At 47.7% G+C, this 26,420-nt stretch overlaps 1 protein-coding gene across 1 annotated transcript in view; it reads right to left on the reverse strand.

Moving 5' to 3' along the window:
- Positions 1–24,522, reverse strand: part of FAT2 (FAT atypical cadherin 2) — a gene marked incomplete at its 5' end in the record, with an annotated part of 46,135 nt that extends 21,613 nt beyond the window's left edge. Inside the window, 9 exons of the mRNA XM_084268855.1 lie at positions 1,094–5,146; positions 6,157–6,367; positions 6,794–7,069; positions 8,715–8,854; positions 11,270–11,480; positions 12,131–12,442; positions 13,533–13,594; positions 20,466–20,780; positions 21,258–24,522. Coding sequence (XP_084124981.1) covers positions 1,094–5,146; positions 6,157–6,367; positions 6,794–7,069; positions 8,715–8,854; positions 11,270–11,480; positions 12,131–12,442; positions 13,533–13,594; positions 20,466–20,780; positions 21,258–24,522 — 8,845 coding nt within the window. The remainder of the gene's footprint in view (positions 1–1,093; positions 5,147–6,156; positions 6,368–6,793; positions 7,070–8,714; positions 8,855–11,269; positions 11,481–12,130; positions 12,443–13,532; positions 13,595–20,465; positions 20,781–21,257) is intronic.
- Positions 24,523–26,420: the final 1,898 nt, after the last annotated feature.

Consider the following 26,420-nt stretch of genomic DNA (forward strand, 5'->3'; position numbering starts at 1 on the left):
TTACTACTACCTTCAATATGGCAGAAATGCCAATACATAAATGGATTTAATCTTTGCTCCCAAAGGCTTGCAAATACCCAGGCATGCCATAAACCAGTTGATAGTACTTGCATTCCTCCCCTGTTTTGGATGGTTGCAGTAATAGTTAGCAGGCTGCAGCATGAGCCAGCTAAATGTTTTGGCCCTGAAGGGTCCTTATTTGAGTATGAACAAACATTTTAATTTGACATATCTGGTCTGAGAAAGACCCTTTGGGGTCAAAAAGAACCTTTACAATCAAGCCTCTACTTGTGCAGATGCACAACAAACATTCCTGTGTAACTTTTTGTTGTTTTGCAGACGTGGCTCATTTTAGTTGGCACAACTGATGTTTCAGGGATGCAGGAGTCACCTTTAGTACCTGTTGTTAGCCAAAAGCCTCACTAAGTTTGGATATGACAGTCTCAAATACACACCAGGGTGGTCAACTGCAGCCTTGTGAGGTCTAATGATTTAACTCAAGGTGGTAGGAAACACATTGAACACTGGAAAGTTACATGGATCCTATGTGCATATATATAGTTATTAAAAAATACAGGCAGGCTACTCATTGTGTGATGTGTAAACGGACCACACTTCACAGGGAAAAAAAAATGGGTCAAAGGCCTTAAATACAGATCACACTATCTACATGAGAAAACCTTTCCTTCCCTCTGTACATAATTTTCTCTCCTTCCAATATTACAATTACACCATCTTAATTATTTCTCTATTAAGAAGGTGTAAATAAATATATCTAAAGTACTGTGTGATTACTTATATGTATATAATATTTATTTATTTCCAAATAAATTGGATGAGTAAGTGGTGGGATAATTATTATAATAATTCCAACTCCTGCAGTTAGTTACTGGAGAGTTTTAGACACCCCAGACTCATTTAACTGGAGAATCCAGCTCATGACAGAGCTCAGCATTCATCTCCTGCCTCTGATAGGACTGTCAGGATAGCTCTATGTCTGGATTAATCTTCTATGAGACAAGGTATCAAATCCTCCCTTTGAGATGAGAGTCTGCTCTTGCCCACAGGAGATTTAAAGTCAGGAAAAACTCACCAGTTATGTAGCAGGTGACCCGCCGGTTCTGCTCAGAGATGTCTGCATCGATGGTGCTCAGTGTGACAACAACCTGCCCTGGCTCTGCGTTCTCAATTACTGATCCTTTATAGAAATCCGAGGTGAACTGTGGAGCATTATCGTTTTCATCAGAGACAGTGACCTCCACCAGTGTTTGGGAAGAGAGCTGGACTTTCCTGCCATGGTCAGTGGCTACCACATAAAACCTGTAAGTCTCCTGAGCTTCACAGTCCAGCTCTTTTAATGTGGTGATCCACCCACTCTCACCATCAATGGTGAAGAGTCCTCGGAGATTGCCAGATTCTGCTTCCAGGCTGTAGGTCACCTGCCCGTCACTTCCCGTGTCCTGGTCATTTGCTGTCACTTGAATGACAGTGGTTCCTGATGGCATGTTCTCCATGACAAAAGCTTTGTAGGGATCTGCCTCAAAAACAGGTCTGTTGTCATTGACATCCTGCACTTGTATGTTCACAGAGACCAGGGAGACCAGCTCAGTCTCCTGATGTGAGCAGAGAGCCATAACATCAATCTGGTACCACTTGGTGGTCTCATGATCCACAGCCTTTTTGATTTTCAAAGCCCCTGTTTGTTCATCCAGTGTGAACACCTCGTCCTTGTTACTTTCTGTAGTGGTTCCCTTCACCAGGCTGTATATGATGGGATCCTCTGCAAAAGCTTTGACTGACCCTATTTCTGATCCCTCTGGAAGATCCTCAGATGCAGAGAAAGTATAAAGGGGCTCAGAAAATCTCGGCAATGTCACCTCTCTGGGAACAATCTGAAGATTCACTGGGACAAGGGAGTTCCAATGAGGGGGTCTGCCATCTTCAGCTTTCACCTTGAAGTTAAAGGCTCTGTTTTCTAAACCAACAAGGCTCTCTTTGACCTTAACAACCCCAGTGGCAGCATTGATCTCGACAAGATCTTCTGTTACATCTTCCACAGAGTCAACAGAGTAAATGACATCTGCATTTGCACCTTCATCAGCATCATAAGCCAGTACCTGGATGACGGGGGAGCCTTTGCTTACGTTGGACTGTATGGACAGTGTATATTCAGAGGCTTTGAACTGAGGTGGGTTGTCATTCTCATCTGTAAGGATTATTTTGACAGTGCAGAATGCCACCTTCCCACCACCATCCTTGGCCATGACTTTAATGGCAATGACTCTCTCTGTTGAATTTTCCCTGTCCAGTTTTTGCAGGGTGGCAATACGGCCTTTATTGTCTATGGAGAACTTCTCATGGGCAAGTTTGTTTATGATGGTATAGTCTATGGTACCATATGGACCACCATCTGGGTCAATAGCCAGTAGCTCAATCACTTTGGTACCTACCTCAGCATTTTCTGCCAGCTCCGCCTCGTACACGTTCTGCTCAAAAGCGGGGCTGTATTTGTTGGCATTGGTGGTATTGATATACACAGGCACTGTGCTCTGGAAAACCCCATCTGAAGCAGAAACTCTGAGATTGTAAGATGACTCCAGGTCCTTCTGGCAGCGGTTGAACATGGAGATTATTCCAGAAGTGCTGTTGATAGTGAAATGCCTGTTGTCATTGCCTGAGAGTATCACGTATTCCAGTCGGGTGGTGTCTCCGCTGTCGGGGTCCAGGGCTTGGACTTTGATCACGATGTGCCCACATGTAGCCATTTCACTTATCTTGGCTTCATACTGAAGCTGGCTGAACTCAGGGGGGTTGTCATTGATGTCTGTCACATCCACAATCACCAGGGCATCGCTGCTAAGCGGGGGTATCCCATGATCTGCAGCTCTTACTTTCATGCGGAACTGTTGAGTTTTTTCATAATCAAGTGCCTGAGCTGTTGTTATTTGCCCCGTGCTGGCATCAATGCTAAAGAACTTGGTAGCATCTGAACCGTCATCCAAGATTTGATAGGAGACCACTTTGTTTCTGCCTGAATCCTTATCAGAAGCAGAGAGCTGGACAACAGGGGTCTGCGCTGGCAAACTCTCTGAGACAGATGCCGTGTAGATCATCTGAGAAAATATGGGGGGGTTGTCATTAATGTCCTCTACCTCCACCTCTACTCTGGCTTCTGAAAAGGATCCTAGTGCTGTGTCTGTGGCTCGAACGGTGAACGTGTGTTTTGTCTCTACCTCATAGTCCAGCTGGCCCGTGACAGTGAGGACACCAGTTTTGAAGTCAGTGTTGAACAGCTTCAGGGAGTCTTCTTCCACGACGTTGTAGATGAGGCGCAAGCCCTCAGGGCTGCGTGCCTGTATGTGGAGGATAGATGTGTACAGGGGGATGTTTTCTGGCACCTTCACTCGGTAATACAGATTTTGGAACAGAGGGTTGGATTTGTTCCTCACACTGATCACAACCTCCTCTTCAGCACTGAGGGGAGGCTCACCTTTGTCCTTAGCAATGACTCGGAGGTTGTATTTATTTAAAGCTTCGTGATCAAGAGGCTTCTTAAGTGAGATGTCTCCTAAGTAGGGGTCAATCCAAAAATATTTGTAGTCCTCTGCAAAGGAGTAGGTAACAGCTCCGTTATCCCCTATGTCTTTGTCTGTGGCTGACACCTGGAAAAGTACATCACCAGGCTCTGTGCCATCCTGCACCGAGGTGTAATACGGCAGGTTCTCAAACTGTGGAGGATTGTCATTGACATCCTCAACATAAACCCTGACCGTGGCTTGAGACACTCGTGGTGGTTTCCTACTGTCCTTCACTTCCACAGCTACCTCGTGCACGTCTTGTGTTTCACGGTCAAATTTCACACCCTTGGTCTGGAGTACTCCAGATGCCTGGATCATTTTGAACCTTTCCTTCCCATTCAGAAGTGAATAGAAAAGCGGTTCATTTAGCTGGTACCCCTTCACCCCAAGAACAGTGAGAGTCTTCTCATCTGTGGAATTCTCAATCACAGTTGCTGTATACAAATCTTGATCAAATTTTAAGCCAGTACCTCGTGCTTGAGTTAAATTTAGCTTAACCAGAGCAGTACTCTTATATAAGCCATCACCAGCTCGGACTGTGAGTTCACGATAGCTTCCCAGGCCGGTAGCATTTAGAATGGAGATGAGACCTGTGAGAGGATGAATATAGAAAGCATTATCAAGGTTCCCTTCCACGATGCTGTAGGTCACCTCTGAATCTGCATCTTTTGCCTGCACTGACACAAGCTCCATCCCTGGGTGGGCAGGTAGCAAGACAGAAAGCTCGTAAGTGTCTTTGAGAAAGACTGGAGGGGAATCATTCACATCTTTAACGTGGATTGTGACCTTGGCTGGCTTGGGTGCAAATAAGCTGGGGCTTCCACTGTCGTGCACGTGTACACTGAAGTGGAAAACTGGGGTGAGCTCATAGTCTATATCAGCACGACTGGTAAGTGTCCCTGTGCTGGGATCTACTGCAAAATATTTCAGTGCCTCTGTTTCTAAAATCTCATAGACCAGCAGACCATTGGAGTCTTGATCAGCATCTGTTGCGTGGGTCACGAGGGGAGCATTGCTGTCATCCAGAACCATGCTTTGTGATGGAGCATTCTCCATGATCCAGCCAACGAAGGAAGGTTTAATGAAGATGGGTGCATTGTCATTCTCATCTATGACATAGATAAGCACCATTGTGTCCATAAACGCTCCAGCCATGTTGGTGGCACGGACTTTCAGCTGGTAAAAAGATACCTGCTCAAAATCTAAGCTCTTCTGGGTGGAAATAAGGCCTGATTGATAATTCATGGAGAACACTCCATCTCCATTTCCATATTTTATTTCATAGCTGACTGGTGACAAGCTTGTGGCTGAAACCTGGATCAGAGGAGAGCCAACAGCAGTGGATTCACTGATCTCTGTGATGTATTCAGCCTCTGGAAATTTTGGAGGTGTTCGATCAGAGGGTCTAATGCGAACATGTACTGTAGCAGAATCTTTAAGCTGGGGGAACCCCTGATCTTCTGCCTTTACAATAAGAGTAAACCGCTCCTGCCTCGATGGGTCCAGTTTCTGGGCAACTGTAATGATTCCAGAATATGGGTCGATGCTGAAGAAACCTTCCCCATTACCTGCAAGGAGAAAAATTACAGTGTGAAGAATGCAGACACCCTCTTAATTTTGGTTTTCTGATCCTCTTTTCCACAGATGCTCTTGATTTCAGGCCCAATTAACATCTATTTCTTTCTCTGGGAGACAGCAATCTTCATTTATTTCTAAATAATTTTCATTCTGCGAACAATGAACTCATTGAGATCTGCAAGCTAACTTTCAAATCAATTAAAATTTAAATTAGAGATAAATACCCTTCTAATTTGAGCATATTTAGTGGTGGCAGAGCATCTGCTGGAAGCTTTTGCCCCGTGCCCAGAGCACGGTAGCACAGACTGTACTATTTGCTTCAAGCCCTGTCATGCTTATAATTACCAATACTTCAGAAGCAATTAAATTCCTTAGTCCTTGATCTAAATTGCAGTGAGAAAGATGGAGCAAAGGATGGCTTGTCTCCTGCAAAGTATTTACCTGCTTAATAGGCCATGGCACAGCCATAAATATTTTAAGTTCTACCCTTTAAAGTGAACTATAAAATATTTGCCCACTGAGCTCGTATGACCCAAAAAAACCCATTAACCAGTGCTGAGAGGGTGCTCACCTCTCCCCAAGGATGCATTTCTCAGTAGAACTGGTGGAAGTGATATGGATTGCTGTAGGAATGGGAGAATTTTTGCCTAACATCTGGACAGGGATCCCCCCCCCCCCCATTTGCCATAAATGGGAAGAGCAGATTTGAAGTTGATCTAACTTGTCCAGTCACATTTTTTTCTTACAGCTGATAATATAGTATCTTCTTTGGGAAGCATGCTTCTTCAATAATATGGAAAATTTCACAATACAGACCTTAGCTGCTTGCTCTAGATTTTCTCTGGATAAACACCACCCCCACACTCCCCATTTTAGCAATGTGCAGCTTTTATTGTTCTTTGCAACAGCTGGAGAAAGCTAGTCAACTCTTTGGCCAGCAGCTAGAGGATGAAATGCAGGCATGTTCACAGCCAAAACTGCCTTGTTGCATGGCTCTCACCTGCCTGAAGGGAATAGTGGATTTCAGCATTGGCTCCTTGGTCCTGATCAAGGGCTCGGACTTGTAGAACCTCTGTGCTCACTGCTGCTGAGTCCAGTACTTCTGCATCGTAATGGATGCTGCTGAACTGTGGAGGGTGCAGGTTGCAGCTCTCCACATGAATGATGACCCGAACGAAATTCCTCTTGATGGGGACCTCCTGGTCCCGTACCTGAATGACAGAGGAAGAACAGGTATGGTCACATCAGGGAGTATGCAGCCTTTCCTGCACCAGGCTTTCAGCAGGGAGCCCTTCAGGAGCCTTACAGAATCTGTGGTACCAGCTCCTCAGGTGGGTTTGAGCCTGCAAGTTTCAGTGCCAAAGCTCAGCCTTGGACTTGAAACCAAACATCAATAATTATACACTGTGGCCTCCCAATGAAACGAGCAGGTGATGAGCTCAGCACATGGTTACAGGAAAGCAGACTGTTATCTAGATTTCTCCGGGACGCTTACAGAGTAAAGGTTAAGACCCTACTTTCCTCTTCCCTGTTCTAGACAAATCCTCCCTCAAAGACTAGAACCAGTCTGAATTTCTCCAGTGACCCATATATCCCCGAGAAGCTGATGGACTCAGCAGGGTCTGGCTAGGACTCACCATCACTGTTAGGATGTGTTGTGGCATGGGCTGGGAGCTGAAGCCTTCTGCTGTTGTGAGCGCCCCGCTGCTTGGATCCAACTGGAAAAGTCTTGTGCTTTTGGGGTCCATGCTGCCATGGATGGTGTAGATGAGTCCCTTGCCTTTGTCTTTGTCTGTTGCACTGACTCGAAGGATTTCCCTCCCCGAGGGAGTATCTTCAGGAATCACCACCTCATAATGGCTCTCCAGGAACTGGGGACGGTGCTGGTTGATATCAATCACATGGATAAAGGCCTGTGGAAGAGACAGCACAGTGAGGGCAGCAGAGTTGTGGGAACAACCTGCCTTCTGCAGCCACGTAAAGTCCCAGCTACCATCCCCTCTTAGAGGGATGGTAGCTGAGCCCTGTGACAGCTCTCCAGCTCCAGAGGCTTTGCCATCCATGGTGACTGGGAACCCTTTGTCCTTCTCCACAAGGAACAATCTTCCCTTAGTGACTGTCACTTTGCTTCCTTCCATCCTTTTAAATCTCTCCAGCCTGGCAAGCTGCTCAGGCTGAGCGTGCCTGCACTTGGCACAGGGGGAACCGCCACGGTCTGCTGTGAGAAGTAGCAGTCTCTCAGCTGTGGTGCCAGCTTTGCTGGCTGATGCCTCCCAAGCAGCACTCATTAATTACACACCAGAAAGCTGAGGGAGAGGGGAGATGTTTGGTAAAGGGAGGGAAGGGCAGGTCTGTCCAAGAGCAGCACGTGTATGGAGAAGGTATGCAGAAGTAAAGCTGCTGGTCTACACTATTCAGACAGCTCTTCTCTGCATTTAAAGGCAACTCCCCTGTGAATGGCCTGCCTGAACCCTGCCTGCAAAGTCACCTGGTTCTGTTTGGTCTCTACTGTCCTGACCCCCCTGCTGATGTGTTGACTGAATCTTAGGAAGTCCCAACCAAGTGTAATGATTTGCTTCCTCTAGCAAACCTGAACATGCCACGGGTGTTTTGTACAAGCAGGTTCTTTTTGACATCTGCTAGCAGGCTTGGGTGCCAAAATAAATGTAGGGATGAGATGCGAGGTGGCAGAGAATGCACACCAGGCAAGGTGGGGCTCTGTTTGTTTATTTGGAACAATACTGGGAGACAGTTGAGCTAGCTGTCTGTTAGCATTCTGCTTCACAGGAACGGTAGTGTTCCTCACTCATCACCCCCTGCAAACCTCCGCAGTGAATTGCCCCACCATAAGCATCACTGCCGGGTGACTCACATCCCAGGTCTTCTTGTGTAGTGATGGCTGGATTTTTGCCTGCTTCTTATGTGCAGAGAAAACAGTTGGTGAAAGACCAAGGCCTGAATACCCCTCCTGAGGGTAGGTAAAGATGGGAAAGTCTCAGCAGCTAGTTTAACTGAGGCTCAGGGACATGCCTGAGTGCAAAGGGCCTCCTTTTGCCAGCACTTGCTTTTCATGTGGCAACTCAGAGGACAGAGCATGTCTGCAGCTGCCCCACTCAGCCCCCTGGACCTCAGTGCTGACACCCCTTGGCATGGTTCCATGGTCCCAAGATAGATCTCACAGCGTATGCATTTCCTTCACCTCTTAGCTTGTTGTCCCAGCCATGCTGTAGTTCAGCCTGAGCAGCTGAGAGCAAGTTGAGTCTGAGAGTGTGAACTACTGCCACAGCTTGGCTGGTGATGTAGAGGTGTCCTTGTGTGCTGGCTGTGATCCACAGGAAAGGCCCGGGCTTTCCAAGGCCATTTACGTTTCCAACAACATAAGATGAAATCTTAGGTTGGTACTTTGTAGAGCCCTGAGTCACTGTGTGATGTAAGATCACAGTGTAAGGAGATTCTTGTGCCTGGCACCTGATCCAGAGCTCAGTGGAGTCAGAAGAAAGATTCCCCTTGGCATGTACCCACTCTAGATGAGGTCTCTACTAAAGAAAAAAGCATTACCTGGGTTTTGATGGTAGTGGACCCGTCGGTGACTTCTACTGTCAGGTTATAACTTGACTTCTTCCTTGCGTCAAGGGGTCTTGCAATGACCATGCTGCCTGTGCTCTTTTCAATGTCAAAATCCATGTCATCGTCACCACCTGGGATAAGGGGCAGATGGGAGGAGGAAATGAAGGGGCAGTTATGGTTAGATTTGTGTCTGCAGCAAGCTGAAGGTGCTGGCAGCCTCTGCAGGGCAAACAACTCTAGGAGCTGCCTGGAGATCCTGAGGATCTCCTGTCCAGATACCATACACAAACCATGCAAGGGGCACATGCCCAGCCACAGATATGTGGCCTGCCAGGCAACGTACCTTGAATGGGGACATGCAGGCACACACTCTAGCTGTACCTCTGTGGCCACAGCTAGGGTGGGGACAGTGCCATAGGTTAGGCTTCCCCTCAATCTGGAAACTAAATACAAAATGTAGTAGATGGAGAGAGGAGACCGGGAGGACATGGAAATGTTGGACAAAAAGGTAGTCACAGATGGCGACAAGGGAGTGCAAGAGGCAAGAGAGTTAGAGAAAATGAGAGGGAGGGGAGAAGGGGAAAGGATGCACATATGCAGTCACATGTGAGCATTCATCTGTTTGCAAAAGGTCTCCAGCTATGCAGCATCATAGGCTTAGCATGGCTCAGGGACCTGCAGGGCTGGACAATGTTCCTGATGGCTTCCAATTCAAGGTCGCACTGTGGGCATATCAGTGATGGGCTTCGTTGCCACAGTTGGGAGCCTGTGAGCTACCTGAAGAAGCCCAATGCTTGAACAGTTGGGGAGGCAGACGGCGCTTCCAGGGTGAGCAGAGCCTGTTGCCTCCAACCCAGATGGCTGCGTAGCGCAGGGAACCGCAGGCCTGAGCAGCTCAGCAGCAGAAGGCTGTCCCTCATGCTATTGATGTTCAGCCCTGGCATGGCTGCTCCTTTCTCATGCTTCACTTGCTGGTGGCCTGTTGGTTCCACGTGTTGTTCTGAGACATGGACAGGGAGAAGCAGTTTTCTGTGATTTGTCTCAACTTCTCCCTTCCCAGGTACTGAATACTCTGGGTTCTGCTTTGCTCTCTTAGCAGCTGGGAAAATCTTGGCTGGTGGCTAAATTACACATCGTGCTTTGTGCCAGAAATGTAGTGGCCACCAGCCATCTGGACCACCACTTTCCTGCTGGGAAGGAGAGAGAAGCAGAGACAAAGAGAGATCCATGGATGCCTTTTCCCTAAGAAAAGACAGAAGGGCTTGCTTTGCATAGTACCAGAGGGAAAGAGGAAGCCCAGGAAAGGGAAGAGATGAAGAAAGATGCTGCTTTGTCAGAGTTTTTGCAGACACCATCAACCCCAGTGATGGAGCCTTTATGAACTGGGAAAGGCAGGTTTTTGAATGAGGTGCTGAAGGCTCCTGGATCTCTGCATCACCTGCTTGGTTGCCAGCTACTGTGATGCTTTGCTTCCCTAGCAGTGAAAATGAAATCCTGTCCTCTTCCACCAGTATAGAAACCAAGGAAGCCCTGAGTAGAACTTGGTGCACTGGAACCTGGTAAAGATGAGGTCAAGGATGCGGGCAAGCTCTTGGCAGGGAAATGATGGGATACCATTTGGAGGAATATACCCTTAACTCTGCAAACCCAAGCAGGCACTGCTAATGACACTGCTAATGGCAGAAAAGCCTTGCACTGATGTTGTCTGCTCCTTGTAGCGTTGTATCCCTTGTTGCTTAATTGTATTTATACACCATTATCCCTGCCCTAACGTAGTAACAGGAAAAACTCTTCACTCTCCCAATTAAGGCTTTGTCTGACGAGGGCAAGCCCTGCAGGCAGTGTCAGGGAAAGGCTGTGCAAGGCAGATTGGAGCACCACTTCAAAACAACAAATTACATGAGCACAATTGGCCCTCCTGTGTAGTACCAGTTCTGCACACGCGCTGGCTGGCGAGTCCCCTGGGGTGACAGCCCACATCCCCTCTGCCCTAACATCATGTGTCTCAGAGGAGGCCCTAGATCTTCTTCACGTTTCATGTCTAAGTCATCCCTGGGATGTCACAGATGCCTCACCAGTTAGGTCAGACCAGCTCCATGAGGATTCCTTCCCTCTCTGCTCCCTGTGGGGACTATGGGCTCGGCAGAGACGGGAGACAGCGGGTGTCTGCAAGACACAGCCAGGCACCTGGATCCTCTCAGGCTGTTTTACCACAACTGACAGTGAAACTGGATTCCCAGGAGGAGCTGGTGTTGGCATGCCCTGCCTTTCACGCGACATCGGAGAACTCCTCAAACACTGGCAAGTCTCAGAATGTCATTAAAAAAGCGTGTTAGATAATTGCACTTGGCACCGGAGCCCTTGGACTGGCAGCTTTGCCTGTTGCTGTTTGAGCCTTTCAGTGTCTGTGAGAAAGCTTTGCCTGTAGCTCACCTACACCTAAAGCAAACAACTTCATTAGCTCGGGCATGCGGGTGATGAAAGCCGAAGGAGCTGGGGCAAGTGCTCCCAGACACCACTGCCCTGCTTTAATTTCTGTGTCTCACCTGTGATATTAAACCACACTTGGCTGGGGCCCATCTCGATGCCGATCACTCCCACCATGTGGTTTACAGGATCTGTTTCCATCACGGCAAAGTTAAAATGGGGTTCATCAAAAGCTAGTGGCTCCGAGGAAGGGCCGGGCCGGGTGACCCAGCTGATGTGAAGCCGCACATGGGAGGAAAGTGGTGGGCTGCCGCCATCTGTTGCCTTGACCTGCCAGGAAATGCACATACAGTCAGGGAGAAGGCTGGGTTAGCCCCATGGGAGCCCCAATGGGAAGCCACTTCTCCCACCCAACAGGAGTTTCGGGTCCGAGTGTGCCCATAATCCCACAAAACACATCTTGACCCAGAGGCACATGCTCAGGCTGCTTCTGAGGTAGAGGTGTGCAACCCAAATTCCCCATGATCATCAAGTAAATCTGCCAGGATCAATCCACAGCAGAGAGCTGGATCACAAGCCTTGTTGCAAGGACCCACATAGCATGGAGGCCCTTTAAATCTGTATCCAAGCACCATGGCCTGATCAAAGTGCCAAAACCAAAGAAACCCAAAGACTGGATAGGTTCAGGTCCACATCCATGTGGGATTGTGGATCACTGTGTTCGTCTCTGAGAGTGGGCTGGACAGTTGAATTGAAATTTATCCTCTATTTTTAATAACTTCTTACCTTCTGCCTTTCCCATCATTCCCTCCCAGTTTGTCCCCTGTAACCCAAGTCTGTCTTGTTCAATCTCCCCTCCCCCTGCTGCATTTTCTCCATCTCTTTACTGCTTTTATATTTTCTGTTTCTGCAGCCTTTCCTCTCTTTCCCTCTCCACCCATCTCTTCCCATTGGTGCTCTCAGTTGCTCTCTCATCTCACCGTAAGTATGTTGTATTCAGAGGCAGGAAAAGCTTTCCTTGAGAACACCATGCCAGTTGTGGGGTTGATGGTGAATATTCCTTCCTCCTCCTCCTCAATGGTGTAGGTGATCTGGCTGTTCTGACCCTGGTCACGGTCTGAAGCGATCAGCCTGTAGACTGGCAGCGGCATCTCCGAGGCCTCTCTCTCGGGGAGCTGCACCATGAAGAGCTTGTGGGGGAAACTAGGAGGACTGTCGTTGGCATCCAGGACTTGTATCACGACTCTGCTGGTAGACTTCAGGGCTGGGTCTCCATTGTCAGAAACAGCCACCTGCCAGCAAGCAAAGGGAGTAGGTGACAGAGCTTGTGGCCTGGGACAGGAGCAGCCAGCGTTCATCCTGATGGGCAATGACTAAACTTGGGTCTTCATGTGGATCTGTGTTTGTAGCTCAACATGGAATCATAGAACCATAGAATCACAGACTGGTCTGGGTTGGAAGGGACCCCAAGGATCATTGAGGTCCAGCCCCCCTGCCACAGGCAGGGCCACCAACCTCCAGGCCTGGAGCTACACAAGGTTGCCCAGGGCTCCATCCAACCTGGCCTTGAACATCCCCAGGGATGGGGCATCCACCACCTCTCTGGGCAGCCTGTTCCAGCCCCTCACCACTCTCCCTGTAAAAAACATCTTTAGAGACATTGCATCTCTCTGTAGGGTAAAACGTGGGGGCTGTAGCTGGCATTGTGCAAGGCTGGTGCAGGCACAGGGAGATGTGTCTGCAGGGCTCCTGCTTGCAGTTGCCCCGGGCAGTGGGTCAGACCCCACTACTAGGTCAGACTGTTGGTCTATGGGGTCACACAACTGAAAACGTTTGTACTGCAGTGGCTCAGCAAGTTCTCACCCATCCTCCCCTTGCTCTGCCCATGCATGCTCCCAGCATGTTGTGTTGCAGAAAGAAACATATTACCCTCAAACACCTGAGCAGACTGCAGCACATCGAGAACCCTCTGACACAAACACACATAGCTCGGAGCAGCTGAGGATGGGGGCAGGTAACAGCTACACAGCGATGTCTGATACAACGAGATAAGCGAGGGTGGATTTCCCTGGCTTGTTCTTTCCCCCATAACTGTCCTGCTATCCCCCCATAATTGTCCTGTTAGAGGACAATTCCAGTCCTCTTCCTGCATTCCCACAGCTTCCAGAATGGCCTTTTGCTCAGTCTTCAGTAAGGAAATAATAAACCCCGCAGTGCTGCTGCAGCTGTCTCTTAGGGCAACGCACACTGTTTAATTAAGTTTCCCAGAAGTTGGGAGCTGATGGGATGAGATTCTTTCTCTGTGCTCCAACTTGCAAGGAAAGCTCTTTGAGGACTTAATACACTTGTAGGTAAATAAAGCTAATTGCAATCATTACCCACCTCTAGGATATGTTCAGCCTTGTATTCTCGATCCAGCTGCCGTGAAGTTGTAGAAATCAGACCTGCCAAGAAAGAAACTTGAGCTCTGAGACTGGGTGTCCAAAGCGCGGGCAGATCACATCCCTGTGTGCCCCATGCCAGCCTGCCTGCCTGGTTTCAGGATCCTTTTGTGATCAGAGGAGAAAGACAGATACCTCCAGAGGGCAAGTTGTCCACTTCCAGCGTGAATCCCTGTGCAGAGGTGCTGTTCTCGCTCCTCTGATTGCAGGGACCATGGAGGAAGAGGGGGAGACCCTTACCAGCCGCCTACCTCAGCTGGGGGTTGTCTGAGCCATGTGGCAAGGCATTTGATGAGGAAGGCTGCAGGGCCTCAAACACAAAACTTTCCTTATGTATCTAAGTAAGAAACATTCTGGGTGTGCTGGCAGAAGTTTGGACTCCTATTGAACCTTGCTCTTTGTAATGTACAGTGTTTTGACAAAGGGTTTGTCTCCTGTCTTGGGAAATACCCTCTGCTGCTAGAACAAGCACATTCAGGCTAAAAGCAAGGTACACAGTTGATAATGATGTTGGCTTGCTGAGAGACAGGGTGAAGCCTCTAACTAATGCAGGATTTCAGGGATTTCTAAAAAATACACACTAGTTTAACCACAGGGAATAGGTTGGATGCAGGAGGGAGGAATTATGGTTATAATAAACTAATTTAAACAAAATCATCATAATTGCCTCTTTTTGGCTGGTCAATGACTAAGCTGATGTGCAAGTGTGGAAAGGATGGAGCTGAGACCTTTGTTTCCATGTCTGGTTTGATAATAGTCCTCATCAGGCACCTTGACCCTTCACCTTTGGGGATAAAACAGCTCTCATCCATTTTCACAACTGCTTAACAGATGATGGAAATTGTAATATGATGCACGATTTTGTCAATCTCCAGCTTGACATTGTGTTTTTGCCCATTCCCCCCCATCTCCTCCTCCCAGTGGTCACCATTACCATGGTGTTTATTCCTTGTGAAGGGAACTCCTGCTTCCTCACATGAATGAAAGGCAGGGTGAATTTTCCTGACCACCACAAGCTCGTGCCACTCTGGGAAACGCTTTGCATGGGAGGCAGGATACACTTGCAGTTCTGTGAGTTCTTGTGCATCCTGATAGATTTCTCAATCAGTTTTGCATGAACCCATCTCAACTCTCACTTCTGGTCCTAAGCCAGAAAGTTTTAATTAATTGTATTGTTTTCAGTTGTATCATACTACCTTGGTTTATTGCTGCCTGAGCATGATAGGCAGGAGAAAATTTGAAATGTCTGCAGGAAACATTGGGCAGCTGAAGGAGGGAGCACAGAGCAGCTGCTTGAAACAAGCCTATTGTTAATTGTTTCCACTTGTTCTCTGGGATTATTCATATTTGGCATCAGCTGCTGCGCTAAACATTTATTTGATGCCTTTACAATCGTAAATTAATGGTCCTTAATGTGTTATGACAAGTAGATTTGAAAGACTCTGCATGTAAGTCATGGGGGTTTCTTTTCTTTCTCCCAAATCTTCCTCTTGCCCCTCTCAGCTGGTGAAGAGATCTCAGCAGTGGCCTGAGAGCACACCGGCTGAGGAGCTTTTGAATCCCTCCCTGGCTCATGGGGAGCTGTAGGGCTCCAGGAGCAGCAGAACTCTTGGTGTTCATGGAAATGCTCTCTCAATGGGGGTCTGAGGAAGGAATCGCAGCTGTGGTTCACTGAGGTTTCCAATGCTCCTGTCCTCATTGCCAACAGGCTGGATGGGACAGGAGACAAAGCCTAAAGCTCCAGGGGATGATTGATAATTTTGGTCTAACAAGCCCATAGGACACATAGTTTAGATATTGACAGTGGAGCCACCCAATACCTCTGTGCACACTGGGGATATTCCTAGGCTATTGGATTGCAAAATTCAGTTACCACAGACCAGTACCTTCTTTGTACTTGGTTACTGCCTGCCAGCTGATGGAAGGTAACCTAAACCACCCTGCAGTGATTATTTGGATTTGCCCAGCCACACCCTCAAATTCTTTCATGACCTAATGATAAAAATGTAAGAAAACTTGACCACAGCTGAGCTTTCTAGAGGTGGAGAAGAGGGACTGCAGTGAAAGCAGGTGAACTGGAACTTAATGCCTATCTTGAATGTCCGCACCAGTGAAGATGCTCAGATCTCCTGTGCAGCAAGAGCTGACTCGACTCTCTGTCACAGCCCTGTACCAGGCTCCAGCTGGGAGGCTTAACAGATGGCATTTTTGGGTTTAGCTCCATACCTGTGAGTCACAAGTCAAAGGGTTGGCTTCTCCTCCTGACCCCAGCCAAACTCCCTCTGTCCCTCACCCTGGGCTCAATCACAGCTCCCACAACTCCCCTCTCCGAAGCCAGTTACCGCTCTGCCTTGAGATCAGAAAACTCCTGTGGTTAACGGTTAATGACTGTAATTCCCATACGGAGCCGGGGTGCTGAGTGGCTGCCAAGGTGCACAGGCTGCCAGCAGTGTTCACACGGCGGCTGAGCACCCAGAGACAGGGAGACGGGGATCGGACGCGGTGCTCGGGAGAAGCCAGCTGGAATTAATGCGTGTTGGTATTTGTTGCTACTTGGTTATACACCCTGTGAAGCCAGAGGGCTAAAATGGAAGTGGAAGCTCTTATTAAAGGGGAACTGCCATCAACTTTCGTGGCCTAGGGAAACAGTTCCTCGGTTCTTTTTGCTGCCCCCCAACAGGGACCTGTGAAGTTCATGTTCAGCTTTTCTTTTTTTAACTGGAGTGTTTTGTGTGTGCCAATCATCAGCGCAGTCCCCATCTCTTTGGAAAACCCCATCTCCCAGGACCTGTGATTGAGTGGGTGTCTTTTATTTGCCTACTTGTATGTGGCCCTGAAGTCTTCTGCTGAGCCCTACAGAGACTGAACAAAACTGTTGAAGATCCTAATTGCACGTGGCCTATTAGCCAAGCTCTGCACTCCCCTGAAGGTCCAGAAATGATCCCTTCTGCTCTTTGCATGCAGACAGGCACAAGCTCTGCTCCTGCAGCCTGTCTACACGCGGCAATGGGAAAGGATTGCCTGCAATTCTCCCGCTCTCTGCCTGGAGAAGGGAGAGAGGAAAGCTGGTCGTGTTGGAACAGGAGCAGCAAAATTAACAGTGCATTGTTGTCAGGGAACAAAAAAATAATAATAACTTCTGCTGGCAAGAGCAGGGCTGGGGTGGAGGTTGCTGGCCCCCTGCCCTTGCTGCGGGGAGGAAAATCTAAGATAGTTAAAATAGCCAGAATCAGGTTTGCTGGCACTGGGGCTTTCAAAAGAACCTGAGAAGGGGAAAGATTGCTCTCTTGGAGTCCTCTTTCTGTTTTTCTATTGTTGCTTCCATTTCATCTTCTCTTTTCTTCTCCTACCTCCTCCCCTCTTGTTCTGACCCTGCTTTGCGCTACTCCGTGCTCAGCTGGAGGTGGTGGTACACTGGCCTAGGGAGCAGCAGTGCAACAATCCTTCACATGTAAAGAGAAGGCTGAGGCTGGACATCCTTCCGTGCACAGAAACACAGGGGACCACAGGCATCCTGGGGAAGCCCGTGGACAGAAGCTCCAGGAAAACAAGCACTAGATAAGAGCTGGAGATGAATAGTCCAAGGATTCTCCCTTCCACCAGGATGAATGGCTTCATCCTGACTCTTCTTGCCACAGCCTCCCCATTTCTCCGAGTCCTTTCTGGACTGGAACCCACTTTACACCAGGGACTGTGAACCCTGTACAAAACAAGCCCAAAATCTTTCCAGTGAAAGAAAGAATACCCCAAACACTATTTGTCTCTCTCCCTTTCTATCTGCCTCCTTACGTACCTACCTCCTCTCTGTCTCCCACAAACACTGCTCTGCACCAGCTGCCAAGCTGGGCTGGAGAGATTCCATCGCCAATGGCAGAAAGCTTTCATCTCACTGCACAGTTTTACTCCCTCTTCTCATTAGTCTTTCATTTATTTTCCCTCTCTTTTTCTCCACCCTCTTTAGGGAACTGAGAGCTGGAAAAGCTTAGAGCCCTTCTGTGGTAGTTCAGGGATGCTGGAGGAGCCAAGCTCTGCTGAGGGACACTTAGGATGGCCGTTCCTGTCTCCTTGCAAAGCTGCAGGAGAAGTCAAGGGGCCTTGCTGGGTATGTCTCCACTGGCCAACCCACCCTTGTGTCAAGATAGTAGAACAAGCTCACTGCAGAATCAGAAACAGGTTACCTGCAATAGTGTGGCACTGTGCCCTGAATAATTATCCAGGGCTACTCTGCAGGGTTATCCTGTGTAGATGTGCCTGTTGTAACAGTAAATCAGGACCTTCATTTCTATTAAAACACAGGATGAGAACAAGCTTCTTCCTCTTCTCCCTCTGCCAAGGGGCTCCTACCAGGAGTTCCCTGCCTAGGAGAGACCCGGGGAGCTTGTCACAGACCTCTGGCCCTTTTGTGCTGTGCCTTATTTTGGTTCTGATGTGGCTTATTTGTCCTTCTACGACAGCATGGGATAGGGGATGAGGTCTTGCTCACAGTCTTCTCTACGTGTAGAAGCCTCCTGATCCAGGACCTCCTGGCACACACAGATTATCCATGCTCAAATCATGAGAATAACGAATAATGTGTCAGATATTCAGCTGCATCACTGATAAGCAGTTCTGCCTAATCAAACTCTTTTGCTGTTGTAGGATTTGGGATTGACCACAGAAGGAGTATTGGCAATCTGGAACTCACAGACCCCCACACTTCAAGAACTGAATTGTTTCAGGGTCTTTTTGTGATCATTTTCTCTGGGTAGTGAGAGAAAAGATGCAATTATTGCACTTGAAAACCAAAGGATATGTCCTAACTAAAAATCCAGAATAATTATTAGTGGTCTAGTAGTACTGTGGAGCTCAGATACTTGCAGTGTTTCCTCTCTTCAGATATAAGGAATTTGATTTACACTGCCCTATTTTTTTGCATACAACCTTGCACTGATGTGAATGACCAGGAACTGAAAGACAAGAAGTTCATCTTCCAATGCTGCACTACCAGGCTGAGACCAAAGATTGTATTTTTTATTCTACTTAACGGAGCAACTAGCATGCCCTTGTCTGCAGAGTGAAAACACCACAGGGTTTGCAATAAGCTGCCTACAGCACTGAAGTTTGGACAGGCTGTGATATTCTCTCTGGCAGTAGTAGCAGATTAATTCTCTCTGGATACTGGAATCAGGAGGATATAAACTGCCCAGTTTTTGCCAATGTTTGTGGGTAATTATTTGCTCTTTTGAGTTACATGCAAGTAAAGCATTAGATAACTGAATTCTCACCAGGCTTGGAAACAGGTCCTTAAATGACCTCCAAGCTCAGGGTTTAAAGAAGAGACCTCAAGCAACTGTCCAAGAGATAAGATCGGCTCATGGGTTTCTTATGGGACTGACAAACTTATCACTCCTCACATGCAAATCCCCTGACTGCAGAGAGGTGGGTAGGACATGACTCAGACCTCAGGGAGGTTTTTTTTGTCTAAGATGAGAATTAAAGGGTTGGCTTAGAGGTGGCTCCTTATAGAATGATCAGTGTGGCTTATTTTACCTTAAAACAGGGCAGCCAGCAGTGGCTTTGTAGGGCTGCAGCCACACTGGGGTGGAAGTTTTGCCTGCTGCCTGCAGCACAGGGAAGGCTGAGTTTGCCACAGGGTACATGGGTGCAAGGTGGAGCTCAGCAGATTGAGGGGAGCTAGCCTGGTGTCCCAATAGCCAATTCTGGTCCACATCTCACTGAAAAGACAGGGGTCTTCTCAAATAGGGTCTCTGAGGGCACCTCTCCATGGAAGCTGTCATTTGTGCAAGCTCCCTATGTGGCTGAGTTGTGCATGGATGTTTGGATTCGGTGGGAAAGTTGGACGCAGAGCAATGCCCTGACCTGCCAGAAAAGCTCCTGACAGTGGCAACAGGTACAACTGGAGGTAGCAGTGGTTACAGCTAGCTGACATCTCCAGGTGTATCTCTGTAGTACCATGTAGAGGCACCCTATGAATCTGTTGCAACCAGAAGGATTTCAGTGTTCCAGCATAAGGATTTCTTTCTAAACACTCCCCTCCTAGCCAGCTGTAGAGGACTGCCAGAGAGCCATCACATCAGCAGTAACATGTAAGTGAGGGCTGCACTAGCCTTTGCATTGCATCCAGCTCCCTTCTTAGCTGAGAGCAGGCTTCTATCCCACTGCAGTAGGTGAACTGCTTTTATCATCTGCAGGAGATCAAAGTCATGCAATTAATCCTCTCCCATACTCGGGCTCTGTGCCCTCCCTTCCCTCTTCTCCCAGGAGCTGATGGTGTGAAGGGCTCGGCACCACTTTCCTTGCCAGACTGGCCCAATGTCAGCTCTGCTGGGATAGTTTGAGGAAGCTGTTTACACAAAACATCAGCAGGTTTTTGATGGCTCTAAAAGATCTGGTAATTAATCCTCAGATGAAAGATACAGTCCAGGAAGATGGCAGAAGAGGCTTACTACACTTACTACATTAACAGTGCTGGAGAATGGGTGGAGCCTTTAAATGCAGAGGGATTCATTTTCATTAATCCTTCCTTGGTCTGTGAACAGATAGTCACCTCCAGAAGGGTGTTTCCTGGCTCAGGCTCTGCAACCAGGCAGGTACTTATAAGGGGGAAGATTAGAAGCAACTGCTTGCTTCTGTTCAGGGGTTTGAAAGGAGAACATTTGTGTCATTCTGAGAGCTGCCTGGATGCAAATAGCAGCCCTCAGGTTGAGGGTTTCAATCCTTACCCTCCCTGCAGAGTCCGTATGGAGACTGGGACTTCTGCAGGAGGGAGGTGTGACAAAGGCAGCTGTGTGGGCTGTTCCTATTGAATATGTAACAACCTCTGGGCGCTTGGAAGCCTCAAAAACAGATGCTGAGTCGGGTCAGTCTTTCTTACCTGTAATGAGGTTGATGGTGAAGAGCCCTTGAGGATTTCCGGTTAGGATGTGAAAAGTAAGTTTTCCCTCTGAGCTGGAGTCTGGATCCAAGGCATCAAGCTGAAGGACAGACGTGTTTGGTGGGGAATTCTCTATCACAGAGGCATAGAAGACAGGTCTGGACATCTGAGGTGGGTTGTCATTGGTGTCGGTGACTTCAATATAAATTTCAGTCACAGAAGACAGTGGAATTGTTCCCAGGTCAAGAGCTAGCACTGTCAGCCAGTAGTGAGACGTTCCTTCCCGGTCCAGTGGTCCTATAGTTCTGATGGTGCCTAGAAGAGTGACAGAAAGTGCTTGTGAGGGATTTAAGGAACTCAAACCACTTTGTCCTTAATGCCAGACCAGTTTGTGCCTCTGGTCTGTGTTCTGGTCTTTGCTGCAGATATAAACTCTGGCACCAACCTTGTATGCCTGTGAGACTGTGTGGAAGGTGAGGGCTTGCTTGTGCTGAGGGTAATTTGGTACAAAAGTGAAAGGGAAGACCTAGGTAAACAAGTGAAAGGGAAGACTTTGGGAGGGCGGGGAGTGAGACATTGATTTTCCATTATTTTAAGGGGACAAACCCTGCTTGCTCTACCACAGATACAGGGATGCACATTGCATATCACTGCACAAGCAAGAAAGATTTGGATGCGTGGAACTTGGTAAACAGAGACAACATAGAAATGTCCTGTTGGCTCTAAAATCAGGCCAAACACACCATGTAGTTTAAGCCTTTACTGTACCCCACAGAACTAAGCTGTCATTACCTGTGTCCTTTTCAATGCGGAAGACAGACAGGCCAGTGCCCTCTCGGAGGAAATATTGAACCTCTCCGTCTTTCCCCTTGTCGGTATCTTTTGCTGTCACCATCATCACTGATGTGCCCTCAGGGCTGTTCTCCTGCACCCAGCCTTTGAAGACAAAGGAGGCAAAGCGTGGTGGGTGCAAGTTCTCGTTGACATCAAGGATGTTCACTTCTAGGTGGCAGAGGGAGGAGCGAGACAAGGGCTTCCCACCGTCACTGACCTGCACGGTTAGATTGTAAGAGTCCTTCTTCTCATAGTCCAGCTCCTTTTCCAACCGGAGTGCCCCGGTCAGCTTATCCACATGAAACATCAGCTCCTCATCATTAATGAGGCTGTATCTCACCTCACCTCCAGAGCCAGAGTCTGGGTCAAAAGCCTCTAGAAACAGGAGAATGGTCCCCACGGGCAGGTCCTCTGGGACCTTCACGCTGTTAAGGGCTGGGAGGCATTGTGGGGTGTTGTCATTTGCATCCTCCAGAGTGACAATGAGATCTGTTACAGAGAACAGCTGGTAGCCTGTTTTGGGCTGGTCCCTAGCTTCTATTTTCAGCACATAGCAAGGCCACAATTCTCTATCCAGGGGACCTGTAACTGTCACTTCTCCAGTGACACTGTTAATGACAAACTTATCGGTTGGGGTTAGGAGGGAATATTTTACTCTCCCGTTGTCATCTGTATCAGCATCTTCTGCTTTCAGTTGAGCTATTGTTGTCCCTATTGCTACATATTCCGGTATTGCCACCCAGTAGGCACCTTGTGGGAATTTAGGAGTGTTATCATTGGTATCCAACACATTCACAGCCAAGAGTTTCCAAGATGATTTTTGTGGTGTGCCAAGGTCGTACACAGTAATGTTAAGAATGTAGAAGCTGGTTCGTTCATGATCTAGAGGAGAAAGGATTTGAAGGAGACCCAGTTCCATGTCAATGGTAAAGCAACTGTCGTCATTTCCATTTGAGATCACATAGACCAGTTTTCCATTAAAACCGGTATCAGGATCAATAGCTGAAAGGTCAGCAACAGTTGAGTTGATGGGAACAGTCTCTATGATATCAATAGATCGTGGAAAGCTGTCATCAAACTTTGGAGTGTTATGGTTTATTAGGTGCAAGTTCAGAGATGTTTCAGCATCCTGCCCGATGCCTTGAGACTGAGATTCCATGGAGTGTATGATAGTTTCTGTCAGCTGCTTCAAGACTCCTGTTTCCTCACACTGCATTTTGATGGGGAGACCTGGCCCGACCACGGTGATGTTCACAGATGTTGGCAAAGCGTAGTTCTCTCCATCTGTTGCAGTTATTTTCAAAGAGTAGAAAAGAGGCTGCTCAGAAGGAAGATCTCTCAGGGATATCCTGAGGGATATAACTCCAGAGATGGGGTTCAGTTCAAAGTGCCGTAACTCATTGCCAGACACCATTTCGTATTTGATCCGCTGCAGCTCGTCGCTGTCGATTGCAGAGACTGTGGCCACGGGGTTCCCAACAGGGAAGTCCCGTGGGATGGTGCCACTGCAGCTTGCCTTTTCAAACACAGGAGCGTTGTCATTGACATTGCTCAGCATGAGGGAGACGTACACCTCCGTTTCATGACGGAAAGGTGAGCCCCAGTCTGATGCCCACACTCGTAGATGGTACCATCTCTGCATCAACTCGTAGTCCATTGACTTGGAGGTGGAAATGACACCAGAATAGGGGTCAATGACAAAGGGAACCGATTTCTGGTTGGCTATGGTGTAGGTGACAAAGCCATTGTCTCCTACATCTTCATCTGTAGCCCTTACTGTTAAGACACTGGTACCAGGAGGAACATTTTCATCAAAGGCCCCACGGTATGAAGTGTGACTAAAACTCGGAGCGTGGTTGTTGCAGTCAGTGATTTCAATGACAACAGTGGTGAATGTGTGACTCTTGTTGGTTGTAACTTCAAGCTCAAAACGAGACTGCTCACGGAAGTCCATTGCTCTGGCTGTAGTTATCAGTCCGGTGTGAGGATTGATTTTAAAGCTTGTGCTGTCAGAAGTAGGTCGCAAAATGTATTTAAGCTTTGGGAAGGCTGGTGTGAGCTTCACCATAACAACTTGGCTTCCAGCTGGGGAAAATTCACTGATCTGGACCCAATACACTTCTTTTTCAAACTTGGCAGAGACATACTTGGAGGGAGGTATATGGATAACTCTAATAGGAGAGAACAGTGGTGGCTTGCTCTTGTCCTTGGCTTGCAGACTGAGGTTGAAACCAAAGGGATAAAGAAGCCAGTTGATCTCTTTGGTTGACACAATCATGAACTCAGTGCTCCCAAAGTAGGAATTGATGGCTTTGAAATGCCTTCCCGGATCTCCATCCACAATGTCAATCAAATCTATCCCTGCTTCTGAGTCACCACTTTCTACAGAGAGAGTTGCATAGAGAAAGTCTTCAGCTGAGTCAGGCGGTGTCACTTTCACGGAGGAGATAGAGGGGGGTTTCCTAGCAGATGACTCCACTTGGATCACGAGATCAGCCAGGTTCCCAAAGTCGTTCCTCTCCGTGATCTTTCCTACTCTGTCCATAGCCAAAACCTGGAGGTGGTGCCTGCCTCGATGGGTACTGTTCAGCCTACTCTTTGTCATAACTGCTCCTGTGGTGGGGTGGACGGTGAATAGGTCGGACTTGGTGTTGAGGGTGTAGTAGAACTCAGCGTTTTGTCCAGCATCAGCATCAGTGGCACTGAGTGTGCTGACCACTGTTTTCAGAGGAGTGTCTTCTTTGATGGAGACTTTGTAGGAAGGGGGTGAAAAGAGAGGTTTCAAGTCATTTCTATCCAGAATATGGATCAAGACTTTGGCCCAGGCTTCATAGGCAAATGTGCTCTCTGTGGCCTTGATTATTAACATATAACTGTCTTTGACCTCCCGGTTTAAAAGTGCTGTGTTGCTGCTCCTGGTTCTTATCCTCAAGAAGCAGAAATCCCCAACCACATGTTCCTCTGTTTTAAAGAGACCAGTGTTGTCTCCAGAGGCTATTCTGTACCTGATGTCCCACTCAGGGTCTGTCTTGTAAATACCCATTTTGACGTAGCTCTCCACGTAGGTCTTGGGGGCTGAATTCTCGTAGATGGTGGCATTGTAGAAGTAGTGAGTGAAGTGCAGGGGGGAGGCATTGCTTTTCTCACAGCTTGCCTTGTGGACCACACAGTGCATCAGGAAAACAGCAAAACTTAGGAATTGCCTCTTGATAGTGACTTCCATGGTGTGGTGTCTCCTTGGGTCCTACAGGAGTCAAAGGAAGACATTTTTATTAAGGCCAGTGTGTTTAAAAAAGAATCCCCATAGGCACAGCCTCACCCCCCTGTTCTCTCTACCCCAACCTTTGCTAATGGGGGTGTTAGCTCAGGTCTTCTTCCTTCTGTCCCAGCGAGAGACCTGTCCTCCCACATCCACATGTGGCTCAGATCCATTCATTTTCACGCCTTCAGCTTTTGCCCTCACAGAGGGCAAAATGTGAAAAGCCATGAAAAGTGCTCTGATCAGGCTGACTTCCTATTCTTCAAGCAATCTCTCCCTCCCTTTATTCCACCTTCTCCCTAGTCAAACAGCATATATGGACTCTCCACCTCCAAGACAAACCTCACTTCTGTTTTGTTTCTCCATCCTCCCTTCTCCATCTTAACCTCTCTCTCCACACAAGTTCTTGCAAAGCATTTTTAAGAGTCAGTATGCAAACTGGAATTTGATGTCTCTCCCCATGACTTTCCTTGCCCCCTCCTACAACAATCTGTTTGTCCCCACCACAGATGCTCTGTGACAGCTTTAGTCCAGGTCCTAGTCAAGTTGTATACCAGTTACCGTGACATTCTTCTAACTCACAGGTCCGACCCTGTCTGCCTCTTCTGTGTTGCTTGAAAGAGCACATTTCTAGCAAGACACTTTGACCATGTCACCCTCAGCCATTGAGTAACATCTCTGGTTCCTCCCTTCTCACCACAAAGCCCCAGGGTCATGATTCTTGTGGAGGATCTGCCACTGACCACCCGCCATTGGCTTCCTTCTCGAAGGACTCCTGAACATTTGCAGCTCAATGATGTACCTGTGCGAGCCTGGTGTATCAAAGAAGGAACTGGGGAGCATGTATGTGATTAACAAGGATGTAACTTCAAGGATGTAGCTTTATTAGTGAGCTTTGTGGAGCTTGTTAAAGGATCAAGGCCTGTTCTTTTCAAAAGCTAGGTGCGTGCTGCTGTGTGTGCATTTAGGGGTTGAAACCAGGGATAAGCTAAATATAGGTGCATATATTTCCCCTAGATATCCCTGGAGATCTTTATCTAGAACTGTTTCTTCCTCTTTTAAATTTAAATTATATATCAAGTACCTGCCAGTCATTTGGCACATTCCTAATTTAAACAGGGAAGACTTGTTTTTCCAGACACTTTTTCAAGACTCATCTCTTTAAAAGCCAGAAGTAGTTCAATTTATAAGTCAAGTTGAATGTTAGGAACAAATTATTGGAGCCTAGCTAACAACATGTGTCATATTGTCTCACTGAGATGCTTAATTACTGATAAATACAAAGCTGTAAAATTGATAGTTCCTTCAAATCCATTTTCCTTGGTAAACAGATGCCACTAAACCAGGAACCTGCCTGCTCTGGTCATTCTCTTTTGAAACACATGGTCCGAAGCAGAATTGCAGCCTAAGTCACTGGGAAGTGAAACCACCAGAATTTGCAGAGAAGCAAAGCACAGTGTGAATTTCCCATAACTGATGAAATTCAGACTCATTTTTTATGATGTCATTTCACTTCTAGGAAGTCAAATGTAGTCTTAAATGCAGAGCAAATGAAAGAAAACCTTGAAGGACAGGGCTAGGTGATCCAGAAAGGCACGCGGTTCCTTCTCAGAAGTTGAAAACCATGTTCTTAAAAGCTCTGCTTGTTACTTAACAGCGTTTAAGAGTTCTGCAGCATGTAAGGGCTTGCCTGGAGCTGCTCCCTTCCAACAGTTTCAACTGCTGAACCTGGCGAGATGTATGCATGCGGCGTGCCGTGTGTCTGCGAGGACTGCGGAGCAGGAAAAGTCACATACAATTCAGGATAGAGTAAGACAGCAGAATGAAACAGCAGCAAACACCAGAGCTGCTCCATGAACAGC

This window comes from Gallinula chloropus (genome assembly GCF_964237585.1).
Source record: "Gallinula chloropus genome assembly, chromosome: 10".
In the NCBI taxonomy this organism is placed as follows: Eukaryota; Metazoa; Chordata; class Aves; order Gruiformes; family Rallidae; genus Gallinula; species Gallinula chloropus.